Source organism: Zootermopsis nevadensis, unplaced genomic scaffold, assembly GCF_977971745.1.
Source record: "Zootermopsis nevadensis isolate Lab colony 2312 unplaced genomic scaffold, Znev_1.0 Znev_ptg000003l, whole genome shotgun sequence".
Taxonomy (NCBI): domain Eukaryota; kingdom Metazoa; phylum Arthropoda; class Insecta; order Blattodea; family Termopsidae; genus Zootermopsis; species Zootermopsis nevadensis.
The window spans coordinates 11,565,976-11,582,380 of record NW_028259135.1 but is presented as its reverse complement, the minus strand read 5'-3'; the positions used below and the strand labels follow the sequence as shown (position 1 = coordinate 11,582,380).

At 35.5% G+C, this 16,405-nt stretch overlaps 2 protein-coding genes and 1 long non-coding RNA gene across 4 annotated transcripts in view; 1 reads left to right on the top strand and 2 right to left on the bottom strand.

The window, feature by feature from the left end:
* eIF2Bepsilon (eukaryotic translation initiation factor 2B subunit epsilon) overlaps positions 1-9,500 on the bottom strand; it is a 50,375-nt gene extending 40,875 nt beyond the window's left edge. The window contains exons 1-2 of the mRNA XM_022081306.2: positions 9,408-9,500; positions 8,838-8,887 (exon numbers count right to left, since the gene is read on the bottom strand). The gene's annotated coding sequence lies outside the window, so the exon portion shown is untranslated. The remainder of the gene's footprint in view (positions 1-8,837; positions 8,888-9,407) is intronic.
* LOC110838269 (uncharacterized) lies at positions 6,163-10,811 on the top strand. Its single transcript, XR_015533566.1, has 2 exons — positions 6,163-8,544; positions 8,817-10,811. It is a non-coding gene; the product is annotated as an uncharacterized LOC110838269 (long non-coding RNA).
* A 789-nt stretch (positions 10,812-11,600) lies between these two features.
* Positions 11,601-16,405, bottom strand: part of Adsl (adenylosuccinate lyase) — a 33,912-nt gene continuing 29,107 nt past the window's right edge. For both annotated transcript variants that reach the window (XM_022081317.2, XM_022081316.2), the window contains exons 3-8: positions 16,230-16,354; positions 15,087-15,396; positions 14,748-14,965; positions 13,165-13,345; positions 12,687-12,863; positions 11,601-11,969 (exon numbers count right to left, since the gene is read on the bottom strand). In XM_022081317.2, coding sequence (XP_021937009.1) covers positions 11,883-11,969; positions 12,687-12,863; positions 13,165-13,345; positions 14,748-14,965; positions 15,087-15,396; positions 16,230-16,354 — 1,098 coding nt within the window. In that variant the 3' untranslated portion in view covers positions 11,601-11,882. The remainder of the gene's footprint in view (positions 11,970-12,686; positions 12,864-13,164; positions 13,346-14,747; positions 14,966-15,086; positions 15,397-16,229; positions 16,355-16,405) is intronic.

The following is a 16,405-nucleotide window of genomic DNA, read 5'->3' as shown; positions in this document are numbered from 1 at the left end:
ATTTCCATGCATGACAACTCTTACTCAGACCTTCTAATCTTATTTTAAAGAAATATTTTCTGTGTGTATGCCTTTTTTCTCTTTTCTTCCTTCTTAAACCTTTATCTCGTTTCATTTCCATGCATGACAACTCTCACTCAGACCTTCTAAATCTTATTTTCAAGAAATCTTTTCTCTGTGTATGTCTTGTTTCTCTTCTTCCTTCTTAAACCTTTATCTCGTTTCATTTCTGTGTACGACAGCTCTCACTCCGACCTTCTACATCTTATTTTCAAGAACTCTTTTCTCTGTGTATGTATTTCTCACTTCCTCCTTCTTAAACCTTTCTCTCGTTTCATTTCCATGCATGACAACTCTCACTCAGACCTTCTAAATCTTATTTTCAAGAAATATTTTCTCTGTGTGTGCATTTTTTCTCTTTTCCTCCTTCTTAAACCTTTATCTCGTTGTATTTCTATGCATGACAACTCTCACTCAGACCTTCTAAATCTTATTTTCAAGAAATCTTTTCTCTGTGTATGCCTTTTTTCTCTCTTTTCTTCCTTCTTAAACCTTTATCTCGTTTCATTTCTATGCATGACAACTCTCACTCAGACCTTCTAAATCTTATTTTCAAGAAATCTTTTCTCTGCGTATGCCTTTTCTCTCTTCTTCGTTCTTAAAACTTTACCTCGTTTCATTTCCATGCATGACAACTCTCAATCAGACCTTCTAAACCTTATTTTCAAGAAATCTTTTCTCTGCGTATGCCTTTTTACTCTTCTTCCTTCTTAAACCTTTATCTCGTTTCATTTCTGTGCACGACAGCTCTCACTCAGACCTTCTAAATCTTATTTTCAAGAAATCTCATCTCTGCGTATGCCTTGTTTCTCATCTTCCTTCTTAAACCTTTATCTAGTTTCATTTCTGTGTACGACAGCTCTCACTCCAACCTTCTACATCTTATTTTCAAGAACTCAATTCTCTGCATATGCCTTTTTTCTCTTCTTCCTTCTTAAACCTTTATCTCGTTTCATTTCCATGCATGACAACTCTCACTCAGACCTTCTAAATCTTATTTTCAAGAAATCTTTTCTCTGTGTATGACTTTTTTCTCTTTTCTTCCTTCTTAAACCTTTATCTCGTTTCATTTCTATGCATGACAACTCTCACTCAGACCTTCTAAATCATATTTTCAAGAAATCTTTTCTCTGCGTATGCCTTTTTTCTCTTCTTCCTTCTTAAACCTTTATCTCGTTTCATTTCTGTGTACGACAGCTCTCACTCCGACCTTCTACATCTTATTTTCAAGAAATCTTTTCTCTGTGTATGCCTTGTTTCTCTTCTTCCTTCTAAAACCTTTATCTAGTTTCATTTCTGTGTACGACAGCTCTCACTCCAACCTTCTACATCTTATTTTCAAAAACTCTTTTCTCTGTGTATGTATTTCTCACTTCCTCCTTCTTAAACCTTTCTCTCGTTTCATTTCCATGCATGACAACTCTCACTCAGACCTTCTAAATCTTATTTTCAAGAAATATTTTCTCTGTGTATGACTTTTTTCTCTCTTCTTCCTTCTTAAACCTTTATCTCGTTTCATTTCCATGCATGACAACTCTCACTCAGACCTTCTAAATCTTATTTTCAAGAAATCTTTTCTCTGTGTATGCCTTGTTTCTCTTCTTCCTTCTTAAACCTTTATCCAGTTTCATTTCTGTGTACGACAGCTCTCACTCCAACCTTCTACATCTTATTTTCAAAAACTCTTTTCTCTGTGTATGTATTTCTCACTTCCTCCTTCTTAAACCTTTCTCTCGTTTCATTTCTATGCATGACAACTCTCACTCAGACCTCCTAAATCTTATTTTCAAGAAATTTTTTCTCTGTGTATGCCTTGTTTCTCTTCTTCCTTCTTAAACCTTTATCTAGTTTCATTTCTGTGTACGACAGCTCTCACTCCAACCTTCTACATCTTATTTTCAAAAACTCTTTTCTCTGTGTATGTATTTCTCACTTCCTCCTTCTTAAACCTTTCTCTCGTTTCATTTCCATGCATGACAACTCTCACTCAGACCTTCTAAATCTTATTTTCAAGAAATATTTTCTCTGTGTATGCCTTTTTTCTCTTTTCTTCCTTCTTAAACCTTTATCTCGTTTCATTTCTATGCATGACAACTCTCACTCAGACCTTCTAAATCTTATTTTCAAGAAATCTTTTCTCTGCGTATGCCTTTTTTCTCTTCTTCCTTCTTAAACCTTTATCTCGTTTCATTTCCATGCATGACAACTCTCACTCAGACCTTCTAAATCTTATTTTCAAGAAATCTTTTCTCTGTGTATGACTTTTTTCTCTTTTCTTCCTTCTTAAACCTTTATCTCGTTTCATTTCTATGCATGACAACTCTCACTCAGACCTTCAAAAATCTTATTTTAAAGAAATCTTTTCTCTGCGTATGCCTTTTTTCTCTTCTTCCTTCTTAAACCTTTATTTCGTTTCATTTCCATGCATGACAACTCTCACTCAGACCTTCCAAATCTTATTTTCAAGAAATCTTTTCTTTGTGTATGCCTTTTTTCTCTCTTTTCTTCCTTCTTAAACCTTTATCTCGTTTCATTTCTATGCATGACAACTCTCACTCACACCTTCTACATCTTATTTTCAAGAAACCTTTTCTCTGTGTATGCCTTGTTTCTCTTCTTGCTTCTTAAACCTTTATCTCGTTTCATTTCTATGCATGACAACTCTCACTCAGACCTTCTAAATCTTATTTTCAAGAAATATTTTCTCTGTGTATGCTTTTCTTCTCTCTTCTTCCTTCTTAAACCTTTCTCTCGTTTCATTTCTATGCAAAACAACTCTCACTCAAACCTTCTACATATTATTTTCAAGAACTCTTTTCTCTGTGTATGTATTTCTCACCTCCTCCTTCTTAAAACTTTCTCTCGTTTCATTTCTGTGCACAACAGCTCTCACTCAGACATTCTATATCTTGTTTTCAAGAAATCTTTTCTGTGTGTAAGCCTTTTCTCTCTTCTTGCTTCTTAAACCTTTATCTCGTTTCATTTCTGTGCATGACAACTCTCACTCAAACCTTCTACATCTTATTTTCAAGAACTCTTTTCTCAGTATATGTATTTCTCACCTCCTCCTTCTTAAAACTTTCTCTCGTTTCATTTCTGTGCACGACAGCTCTAACTCAGACTTTCTATATCTTGTTTTCAAGAAATCTTTTCTCTGTGTAAGCCTTTTCTCTCTTCTTGCTTCTTAAACCTTTATCTCGTTTCATTTCTATGCATGACAACTCTCACTCAAACCTTCTACATCTTATTTTCAAGAACTCTTTTCTCTGTGTATGACTTTTTTCTCGCTTCTTCCTTCTTAAACCTTTCTCTCGTTTCATTTCTGTGCATGAAAACTCTCACTCAGACCTTCTACATCTCTTTTTCAAGAAATCTTTTCTCTGTGTATGCCTTTTATCTCTCTTCTTGCTTCTTAAACCTTTATCTCGTTTCATTTCTATGCATGACAACTCTCACTCAGACCTTCTAAATCTTATTTTCAAGAAATATTTTCTCTGTGTATGCTTTTCTTCTCTCTTCTTCCTTCTTAAACCTTTCTCTCGTTTCATTTCTATGCAAAACAACTCTCACTCAAACCTTCTACATATTATTTTCAAGAACTCTTTTCTCTGTGTATGTATTTCTCACCTCCTCCTTCTTAAAACTTTCTCTCGTTTCATTTCTGTGCACAACAGCTCTCACTCAGACATTCTATATCTTGTTTTCAAGAAATCTTTTCTGTGTGTAAGCCTTTTCTCTCTTCTTGCTTCTTAAACCTTTATCTCGTTTCATTTCTGTGCATGACAACTCTCACTCAAACCTTCTACATCTTATTTTCAAGAACTCTTTTCTCAGTATATGTATTTCTCACCTCCTCCTTCTTAAAACTTTCTCTCGTTTCATTTCTGTGCACGACAGCTCTAACTCAGACTTTCTATATCTTGTTTTCAAGAAATCTTTTCTCTGTGTAAGCCTTTTCTCTCTTCTTGCTTCTTAAACCTTTATCTCGTTTCATTTCTATGCATGACAACTCTCACTCAAACCTTCTACATCTTATTTTCAAGAACTCTTTTCTCTGTGTATGACTTTTTTCTCGCTTCTTCCTTCTTAAACCTTTCTCTCGTTTCATTTCTGTGCATGAAAACTCTCACTCAGACCTTCTACATCTCTTTTTCAAGAAATCTTTTCTCTGTGTATGCCTTTTATCTCTCTTCTTCCTTCTTAAACCTTTCTCTCGTTTCATTTCTATGCATGACAACTCTCACTCAAACCTTCTACATCTTATTTTCAAGAACTCTTTTCTCTGTGTATGTATTTCTCACCTCCTCCTTCTTAAACCTTTCTCTCATTTCATTTGTGTGCACGACAGCTCACACTCAGACTTTCTATATCTTGTTTTCAAGAAATCTTTTCTCTGTGTAAGCCTTTTTTCTCTTCTTCCTTCTTAAACCTTCATCTCACCTCATTTCTGTGCATGACAACTCTCACTCAGACATTCTACATCTTATTTTCAAGAACTCTGTTCTCTGTGTATGACTTTTTTTTCTCTTCTTCCTTCTTAAACCTTCATCTCACCTCATTTCTGTGCATGACAACTCTCACTCAGACATTCTACATCTTATTTTCAAGAACTCTGTTCTCTGTGTATGACTTTTTTCTCTCTTCTTCCTTCTTAAACCTTTATCTCGTTTCATTTCCATGCATGACAACTCTCACTCAGACTTTCTACATCTTATTTTCAAGAACTCTGTTCTCTGTGTATGACTTTTTTCTCTCTTCTTCCTTCTTAAACCTTTATCTCGTTTCATTTCTGTGCATGAAAACTCTCACTCAAACCTTCTACATCTTGTTTTCAAGAAATATTTTCTCTGTGTAAGCCTTTTTTCACCTCTTCCTTCTTAAACCTTTCTGTCGTTTCATTTCTGTGCGCGACAGCTATCACTCAGACTTCCTACATCTTGTTTTCAAGAAATCTTTTCTCTGCGTATGCCTTTTTTCTCTTCTTCCTTCTTAAACCTTCATCTCACCTCATTTCTGTGCATGACAACTCTCACTCAGACATTCTACATCTTATTTTCAAGAACTCTGTTCTCTGTGTATGACTTTTTTTTCTCTTCTTCCTTCTTAAACCTTCATCTCACCTCATTTCTGTGCATGACAACTCTCACTCAGACATTCTACATCTTATTTTCAAGAACTCTGTTCTCTGTGTATGACTTTTTTCTCTCTTCTTCCTTCTTAAACCTTTATCTCGTTTCATTTCCATGCATGACAACTCTCACTCAGACTTTCTACATCTTATTTTCAAGAACTCTGTTCTCTGTGTATGACTTTTTTCTCTCTTCTTCCTTCTTAAACCTTTATCTCGTTTCATTTCCATGCATGACAACTCTCACTCAGACTTTCTACATCTAATTTTCAAGAAATCTTTTCTCTGCGTATGCCTTTTTTCTCTTCTTCCTTCCTAAACCTTTATCTCGTTTCATTTCTGTGCACGACAGCTCTCACTCAGACCTCCTAAATCTTATTTTCAAGAAATATTTTCTCTGTGTAAGCCTTTTTTCACCTCTTCCTTCTTAAACCTTTCTCTCGTTTCATTTCTGTGCACGACAGCTCTCACTCAGACTTTCTACATCTTATTTTCAAGAAACCTTTCTCTGTGTATGTATTTCTCAATTCCTCCTTCTTAAACCTTTCTCTCGTTTCTTTTCTGTGCATGACAGCATGCACTCCGACCTTCTACATCTTATTTTCAAGAAATCTTTTCTCTGAGTATGTATTTCTCACCTCCTCCTTCTTAAACCTTTCTCTCGTTTCTTTTCTGTACATGACAGCATGCACTCCGACCTTCTACATCTTATTTTCAAGAAATCTTTTCTCTGAGTATGTATTTCTCACCTCCTCCTTCTTAAACCTTTCTCTCGTTTCTTTTCTGTACATGACAGCATGCACTCCGACCTTCTACATCTTATTTTCAAGAAATCTTTTCTCTGAGTATGTATTTCTCACCTCTTCCTTCTTAAACCTTTCTCTCGTTTCATTTCTGTGCATGACAACTCTCACTCATACTTTCTACATCTTATTTTCAAGAAATCTTTTCTCTGTGTATGCATTTTTCACCTCTTGCTTCTTAAATCTTTCTCTTGTTTCATTTCTATGCATGACAACTCTCACTCAAACCTTCTACATCTTATTTTCAAGAAATCTTTTCTCTGAGTATGTATTTCTCACGTCCTCCTTCTTAAACCTTTCTCTCGTTTCTTTTCTGTGCATGACAGCATGCACTCCGACCTTCTACATCTTATTTTCAAGAAATCTTTTCTCTGAGTATGTATTTCTCACCTCCTCCTTCTTAAACCTTTCTCTCGTTTCTTTTCTGTGCATGACAGCATGCACTCCGACCTTCTACATCTTATTTTCAAGAAATCTTTTCTCTGAGTATGTATTTCTCACCTCTTCCTTCTTAAACCTTTCTCTCATTTCATTTCTGTGCATGACAACTCTCACTCAGACTTTCTACATCTTATTTTCAAGAAATCTTTTCTCTGTGTATGCCTTTTTTTCTCTTCTTCCTTCATAATTATATGTGTCTCACTTCATTTCTTTGTAGATCAGCCTTCTGTTTCCATAATCTGATATAGGCTGTTTGTTGAAACTCCTTATTTTTCCGTCTTCATTTTAATACTTTTATTTAAAGTCTGTGCATGGTAATTCTAACTCTGCATTTCCTTTCAGAATCGTTTTCTCTGCATGATGTTTGTCTTGTTCTTCAATCTTAGTTTCTATATATATGTTAAATTTATGTCAAGGGCAGCAACTTGTCTTCCCCTTTGAAACATCTGTTCTCTGTTTACGACATTTCACTTATCCTTCCTTATTATTTGTTTTTTATTTCAATTCTCTGTTTGAAACAGCTTTCACTTTATCAACCTTACACATATGCTACTTTTACAACATGAAACATCTCTGGGTGTCATTTCTCTTGTTTTTCCTCCTTCATATGTGTGCTTGTTTCATTTCATTTCATTTCTGTGTATGAAAGTTCTCAATCCATCAACCTTTCACACTCTTTTTATCTTTAACATGAATTCTCTTTGCTTAAATTTCTCAGTTCTTCCCTATTATTTCATATGTATGATTTATATCATTCTTTGCTTGAAGCTTTCTTTATCCAATCTGAATAAAAATATTTATTGTGCACAAGCCTACATATTCTAAAATCTATTTCCCTGTCTTCATTCCAGAATTTGCCTGTTGTACAGACACTGAAATGCAGGTTGTGTGTCTGTCATAAAAATAAATTCTCATACTGTCTTACCTTTTATGTATGTATCACATACTGATATCTGTTTTATATGATGCATATTCATTCATACACTCTTCCAGGTTTTTATTCTTGCATGTTTTAACGGGCACTGATATGCATTACTAATGTTTGTATTCATTCTCTTTCACTTTTAATGTGGTCCATGTTGATATCTCCCTTTATCTCCACGTTGTCAGAAACAATGTAGTTATGCATGTTTAAATTTATACTAATTTTTCACTTTCATTCTGACTAATAATCTATTGCAATTTTATACACTTTTGTCTCCACATTTCTGCCAAAAGAATAATATCCCTTATTTTGTTCTAAAATTTACCTTACATTATTTTCAAGCCATTTTGCATGCTCTTACACTTTATTCTCTTTCATTGTTTCAGAACTTTGTGTTCTATGTTTTCTGAGTATTCCTTCCACACATGAAATTGATTTTATCTGCAATAATTTCTGTGACTAGCCTCCACCTGTGTCTGTCTTACTTCGTACTGTTACAAACACCCCTAACATCTAGGCTCTATGTAGCATGTTTTTAAAGTTCCCCATTTATCTGTGGGATTCCCAGTATCCACCCTCCATCTTTATATATTCTCAATTTTCTGTTGACAGCCAACCTTCACTCTCTGCTCACAATTAGTTTCTTCATACTCAACTCCTCTGTTATTCTAGATCCAACAACATATGTCTATATCATCTTTATTCAATTCTCCAGAATCTGTTTTCATATTAAAATTGTTCTGCATGCTTTCTGTTTCTTTACTCTCATGAATAAATTAGTTCTTTACACACTTAATTATCTGCAATTCTTGTTACCAGTACCTTTAACTGCTAATGTTTATTACTAATATTAATGGCAGTGAGCACAACTTTCCTTCCCTACAAAAATAATAATACGGACCTCCACTAACCATAAACAATTCCTTCATTTTATTATGGAAAGAAATCCATTGCCATGGAGGGAAAAACAACACAGCTAACCATGTACAATTTCTACTACCAAAATCAGAAGACAAGTAAGAAGATAGTGCGTAAAGAAAAGAAGAATTATTATATACTATCCACAATAAATGAAAATCCAAAATATGATTGCAATAAATAAACTGGCATAATGCCAGAATATTAAACTTGCAATAAACATTATCACCAGGAGATGAAGCCCCTACAGATTACAAGACTGTTACAAGGTGAGTATATGAATCTATGCCATCAGTTCATTAAACACTTCATGTTAGAGTTTGTGTATATTATCAAAGGAGGCATAATTTAATGCAACATGCATTTACTACAAAGTATCAACATATGAACAAAACAATTAAAATTTGTAAGATCAGAGATTTAAGCTCAGTAATATATGGAACTGGTCCTGCATCAAACTTATACAAATCTGTTTATTAGGATGTCACATAGTACACTGAACATTTTCTAGCATTCACACTGTTTGTTTTGTGTACCATAGGTACTATAGCTGACAACTTACCCTATGACACCATCAAGAATGTGGAAAAGCAATTCCTCAGAGTCAACATGCTGAAGAAACAGAAAGAATCAATTAGAAGAAATACACAGGATCCACTAAACTTGCTGCTAGATTAATCAACAAAGAAATCAAGGATTTGGAAAACTTTCTACAGACATCACAATAAGTGTATCTACCATCCATGATAAAGTTTTACAATCATCTACTTAGTGTTAATGTAGGATTATATAGGAGTTTAAGAAATGTGACGAAAACGACTATGCGGCTATTAAATTAGGTTATGAATGTATATAATTTGTATGGCATTAAGTATATTAACTCTTATTGTTTCTAACCTCAAAATGTTGCTTTTAAAATGAAAATGTCGGTTACAAATAAGATATTTACTACTGTAAACTAGGCAGGCAGCCACTATAAAGATTTTTACTTTGTGTAACTACAAAGTTCTAATTTAAAGCATGACAACCTATTTATTAAATATTAATTTAACCAAAAGATTTAAATCAGATATCAACAAATAGCTTATAAAAATAACTAGAATTTATAGCTAGATAAAATTACATGCATTACATTTAAAAACAAAGTACTCTTGTCCACTTCTCACCACCATATGACACTTAATGACAGTTTTGAATAGATGACGACATTTTCCGCAAAGGAGTGACATGAGAGAAAAAAAACAAAAGAAGGATAATATTAATTTCCCTTGCTGTTCATCAGAATCAATTCCGGCTACTAGCAACGAAATTACATATTTTGCTGTAACACAATATTATGGTATAAACTCGTACAAATAATTTATAAATGCTTTTCAACTCTCACAAATTCGGAAATGCATTACCAACTTAATGGGTTTAGCTGACTGCATAGAGTGCAACATTATCACAGAATAAATTCATATATGTGAAACAAGAAAAATTAAATAGAAGACTTCCAAATTTGTTATATTATATTTAGTCTTAGGCTCTGAAAAAATGTACAAAGTTACATAATCAGGTATACCAACATACTCGGTAAGAAATGTCTGGTGTACACCTTGCTACTAGCAAGCTTTTACTTTCCTATTTTATGGTTTCAAAAAAATATGCTCGAAGTGTTGATCAGAAACTAATTAATGACTTTTTTAAAGTGGCCCTTTTATAGTACCTTAAAATCTCTATAAAGTTTTATAAGATGTTCATACAAATACTTGATGGTCTCTTCTTATTACTATAATGAAATAACATTACGTCCATTGTTTTGATTACCCTATTTTTCAGCCTCTACATGACAACCAAATTTTAAAGGAAAAAAACTGCCATGCCATTGAACTGTATGACTCATTTAGATTTTATGCAGCATTTCCTAGTGACAGAATATGTCTTATACTCCAGCAAATACGATAGTTTTCTATGCCCTGTGTAGGTAAATTTTCCAATTGAAGAATTTATATAAGAAACTGTCCTACATGTTAAACATGTGGCCTGTTCCTCACTCATCAGTGTTTTATGACTGTGTTAACTTCTTTGAAAATTATTATTCTATATCAACTTTCTCATGAATCTGTTTCATTTTAAGCAAATTTCTCTATCCATTGATTATCAGAGTTTTTAGTTCTTTAAACTAGTATTCATTTCATAACAAATTGCATGCACATTTAATAATTAATGATTATGACATACATTCAACATAAAATATTTACTAGAAAACACTTGAGCTTTATGATCACTTGTTCAGTGCAAATTTAAACATGCGAAGTACCTAGTTTCTTGTTCACTTCAATCTTTCATGTGTCTAAATACTAAGTAACCTTATTCATCATCAAATAAGTCATACTGTGATAACATGTGTAATTATCTACTGTAAATTTCTGTTTTTCATATAATTTGTACATTATAAAAAAACAATATTGTAAAATTCTGTTAAATCAGTTTTATTATGCATTACAAAAAATTATATTTCAAGAATCTTAATAAAATTCTGATCTAAACTGCACCCCGTCTTTGTTATTACATTAATTTTTAGTCCTAAAGGCATGAGTAGGTACAAGGGAACTCTATAATGAGTTTAAATTTAATATAAAGCTTCATTAATAACTTTGTGCATGGGAAAGTGCTTGGAAAGGTTACGAAGTTATGATAGTTTCAAAGTAAACTAAATTCATCCTAGAGATAAAGTGTTTTAATGGCATATTCCACAACACTAAAATAAAACTGAAATATGGGTTATTTAATAATGAAACATGTTACAAAAAGTGTTGAAAATTCCCACCTGTGATTGAGCAGAATCCATTATTAAAGTTGGAACTTCTTCAAGAATGCGCAGTTTGGTTCAAATGTCACTTGTAGCATCCAAAATTCTTTGAAGAGGAGTGAATGTCTGTCATTGGTTCAATGCCCATAGATTAGCTCCTTCATGTGCCCCAAAGATAACCTAGGAGTTCAAATCAGAAGATCTTGCAGGCCTGGTCTTCCTTGGCTGATCCAAGAATGCAGATAGTTCTGACTGAGATCATCCAACAGCCGTTGCTGAAACTGAGCAGGGATTCGACACATTGCAGTCTCATCCCAAACTACACAGTATATAACACTTAACAGACAAACCAATGATTTATTCATAAAATAATTCACAATAATGAAATGAATTACCATATATTGCTAAAAGAAGTTAAACAAATAAATGATAAATACCTTCTGAAATAAATATTTTCATCTTCACTCCACTATGGTAGCATTCAACTCCATAGGGTTTGGGGTTCTGAAAGTAAGTAAATGTAGAAAGAACAACACCCAACAATATTTTTATTATAAAACTAGACTTACAGACCCAAGGTAGAATACAAAACAGCACATAATCTCAATATACATTTCTTCCTGCAACACGTGTTTACAAAAGCGATGAGCAGTAAACACTATAAAGAATAATATTTTATTTCATAATAAAGAATTATAACCGTTCAGATACTTATACAATCACATATATTTATTGAACTGTCCATTATTTCCTTTTATCTCAGAATTTAATGTCCAGTGTATTTACAATTTATCTGATCCAAAATCATAACTACTATATTTCCAGAACAGCTGTTTTGTCAGTTTTTCCCTTATACTGTTTCAGAACTGGATACACTTCTTCCTGAAGGAATTCAGTCACCTGAAACATTTGAATGTCAAATGAGAGACACAATCCACCACTTTTACTTCATAACTTAAGGGATGAAGGAAATCTGTTAATGAAAGACTGGAGCTCCCCACACATTATGTGTTGCTGCGACTGATCACAAGATAACATCATATCATGCTTTCAAAATGGAAGCTTACTGTGATAATCAAATCATGGAGGATAAGACAGGCAGTACATGTACTCATGCGGGAGATGAGAAACATTTACAAAATTGTGGTTGGAAAGCCTGGAGCAGTGGTCCCCAACCTTTTTGTGCCTACGGGCACATTTGAGAGTTTATGAGATCGTGGCGGGCACCAACCAATTAACAAAGCCAAATTTTCTTTTCTCTGGACAAATAAGACATGGACACCAAATAATACACAAAACAACACGACGTTTACTGATACATGAAACCATGCAATCAAAAATATGTACTTTCAAAAGTACAATTATTATTACTCAAGTGGGAAGTTAATGATCCTGGTATTCTTACATTACCAAAATACCTTGTCCTAACCTAAACAGATTATTGCTGCAGCATTACTGAACATGCACATATCCTTAGCAGGTAAAATTCTACCCTTGAAGAGAACTAAGATTTATGTATATAAATGAGGTGTCTGTACTGCTTAATTTCTCTATGCAGCTTTTTGATTACTTGGCACTTTAAAAGTATTAATTTTTATTACACAGTTACTGTCCCACCTGCTCAGGCGCTCTTCCTATGAATGTTTTTGGATCTAAGAGAGTGTCGAGTTGAGGTATAATGGGAGCGAAGTATGGAGACTTGCGTATTCTTTCCACAAGATCGTTATCCATCCCATGTTGCTTAACCTGGGTACCCGCTTCTTGGGAAAACACTCGAATTTGCTCATGGCATACCTATGGAAAAAATAATGGTAAAATTTAATTCATGAGAAATTTTCACCACATAAAAATTCTTTTTTTTGTTTGTTACAGGCAGAAATTTTCTGTGATGTAGGAACCACAAACACATTAAATAGTAGTGCTCTCTGCATTCGAAAAGCGGAAAAATGCCATCAGTGATAAAACTTGATAATATGCATGGGACCTCCCTCACGCTGCTGTCTGGGTACTCACACCCCACTATCTTAAAAAAATAAACACTACAAATAAGTAAAGAATGCGCAGATAATTATCTTCAGGAAGGTGTATCACATACCTGGCGGTCTCCACCAGCTTTCACCATAGCCATAATAACATTCTCAGCAGACATAAAAGGGAGTTCTTGCGTGATGTGACGTTCGATAACTTTTGGGTACACGACAATTCCCTCACATATGTTCTGCAGCGTCACAAGGATACTGTCGGCCGACAGGAAAGCTTCAGCCAATGTGATCCTCCTGCAGAAATCCAGTTACTATTTACAATAACTTAAATATAACATGTGATGAACGCATACCCCGAAACACATCCAACGCTTATGATCACCATGCATGACAATTTGTAAACATTCAGTTCTATTCATGAAACACATGTTTTTTTTAACATTCCTGCTAGTATTTGTATTCTTTGCTAAGAGTTCTGACACACCACCTTAAAGAATTGGAGACACCAGCAAACCTGCGGACAGTGAAGGGCCAACGAAGGACACGTACTCTTCAGTAGTAAGAAACCTGACAGTATGGAAACCCAAAATTACCCTGCAGTGAGCAAGTAATTTTGTATAACATCACAGGGTGCTAGCAGTACTAGCAAATCTGTGAAGGACAGGAAATCAAACACACAGTTGCTAGGGAGCTCCACTTAATTGTACCTGCACCTTGTCGTGGTGGTGGGGCTTGAGTACCTCGGTGACCCCAAGAGCTATGCTGGTGGTAGCATAGCTACTGGTAGGGCCTCCGTAGCAAGATTGGTGGAGGGGGAGAGGTCAGACTTAAGACAGGTACCCTGGTCCTCCATGAGCCGGGATAGCTCAGTCAGTATAGTGACTAGCTACGGGCTGGACGGCCGGGGTTCGATCCCCGACGGGGGCAAAGGATTTTTCCTCTAGCCTCTGCGTCCAAACCGGCTCTGGGGCCCACCCAGCCTCCTCTACAATGGGTACCGGGGTCCTTTCCCGGGGGTAAAGCCGGCCGGGGCGTGATGCTGACCACTCACCCCCATCTAGTGCCGAGGTCAAGGAAGAGAGGAGCTATACCTCCACTCACCCCAAACGCCTACATGGCGTATAGTGGGACAAACTTTACTTACCCTGGTCCTCCAGGTTGGGGGTTGGTCGCAAGGCTAACAACCTTGCACCGTAAAAAGGAAGATGTTTCAAAACCTCAATCAAAGCCTCGGACAGACGGAAGGCAGCAGAGGATAGGACCAAATGGAAGAGGAGAATTGAGGAGGCCATGGACCAAATACGGACCAGAGAGCAATAGAAGAAGAAGTTGCTTGGGAGACAGGCTCCACCTAGAACAGATCAGACTGTGCAATTCAACAATTTACTTACTTCTCTTGGGGTAGGCTCGTGAAAACAAACATCCCTTTCCATCTTCCCCTACAAAATTACCATTGATGATATATGGATTACATGTTTCAGGACTCAAATCCATGCTACATTTCTGAGGTTTTCAAATTTCAAGGGCATGGAATTTTATGTCCTGGGTTTCAGAGCATACTTCGATCTGCCGAAGCCTTAAAGAGGCAACCTATTTAACAGCTATAAAGGAATACAAGAAAAAGTGGAAAAAAAACATAAATGGGCCACAAAAAGAGTAATTTCACGTCCTTATATTGAAATATTCAACCACACACCTGTTTGCTGAGTCATCGAGTGTACGCTCCATCCACTGGGTGGCTGCGGTTTGAATGGTGTTACCTTGCAGAGTCATAAGATGGCGAGCAATGGAACATGCTCTCTCGCTGCGCATGGGGTTGCGTTTGTAAGGCATTGCACTAGACCCAATTTGTGTAGTTTCAAATGGTTCCTCCAATTCCTTCATATTGGCTAGCAGTCTGATGTCTGAACAAATCTGCAGAACGTGTTCATCGAAAACAAAAGTCTCATACAAACAAATATATTCACAAATAAATATTAAGCACCATCTTTATATATATAAAATACATTTTCTGAACGTCACTGAGTGTAATTACCTTGTGGACGGTAGCTCCTAGGCTGCTGAGAACAGCAATGCTCTCCACATCCACCTTACGAGGATACGTCTGGCCGCAGATGATGAAGGAGCACTGAAAACCAGCCATCTTAGTCACAAGCTGATCAAGTGCTTTAACTTTAGAACTGTCACCATTAAACAGTTGAAGGAATGATGCCTGAGTGCCAGTTGTACCCTTCACACCACGGAACCTCAGGTCATCTCTGGCTCGACGTAGCGCCCTTTCATCCATCATCAATTCTTGAAGCCATAAACATGCACGCTTGCCAACTGTTGTCAGCTGAGCAGGTCTGTAGAGAAATGGGAAACAGACAAGCTGTGTGGACATGAAAATGTATTCTTTGCTATGGTAAAACACATTTTAAAAAGATGGTTCACAATGCCCCTTGAACTGTGGGTCATAAATGGTTAGGAAATGAAATGTACACCACAAATCATACAAGCACTTTTCAACAAAGTTGGCAGAAAATAATTCTGACATAAGCACAGTTTTGGATGTTCTACAATGAGGAACTAAATGACTTATGCATACGGTCACGGTAATGAAATGAAGGGAAGTTCCGACGGACTAGACATGTAGCTCGGTAGGAGAAGCCAAAAATGCATATAGAATTTTGAGAAGTAAAAGGGAAAACCTTAAAAATTATTGCATTCAAACAATAAAGTACTAATAGTTTTATGACAACATACAAGCAAAGCAGCAGAACAGATATTTGTCTGATGTTAACGGCAACCAGAATTCCTCAATAAAAATTCAGTTTGTACTCAAAGAAAACACACCATTACAAAAATCAACTGATTAATAAAATTATATAAGGAAAATACTCATATGTAAAGCAGTCGGGAAAAATGTCTGATATAAATAAAAATTTAAACTACTTGAAACATTTTCTTAACCATTCAAATGTTACGTTGGTCAAAGCGAGTTTAACACATGATCTGCAAGAATGTGAATATGCCTAAATAATTGGTAAGAGAATAATATAAATCAGAATCTTACAGAAATAAGTTGTGAGTACGGAGGTGGTTCAGGACATCCAACGGCAAGACCTCGAGGTTCTGTTATCAGACAGACAATAAATTAATTACTGTTCACGAAGAACACTAGAGGATATAAACTTACTGCAGATGAGTGAAACCAAGAGTTGGTAAATTCTTGTATTTGTCTGCGAACTGAGCCAGCCTCTGGATACAGCCAGCCAGCTTGGGAAGCAGCAGGTCAAACCCATCACGCAGAATTATCAGATCCTGAAACATAAACAAATGTTAAACAGATCTCTAATAATCAGCGTTGTACCA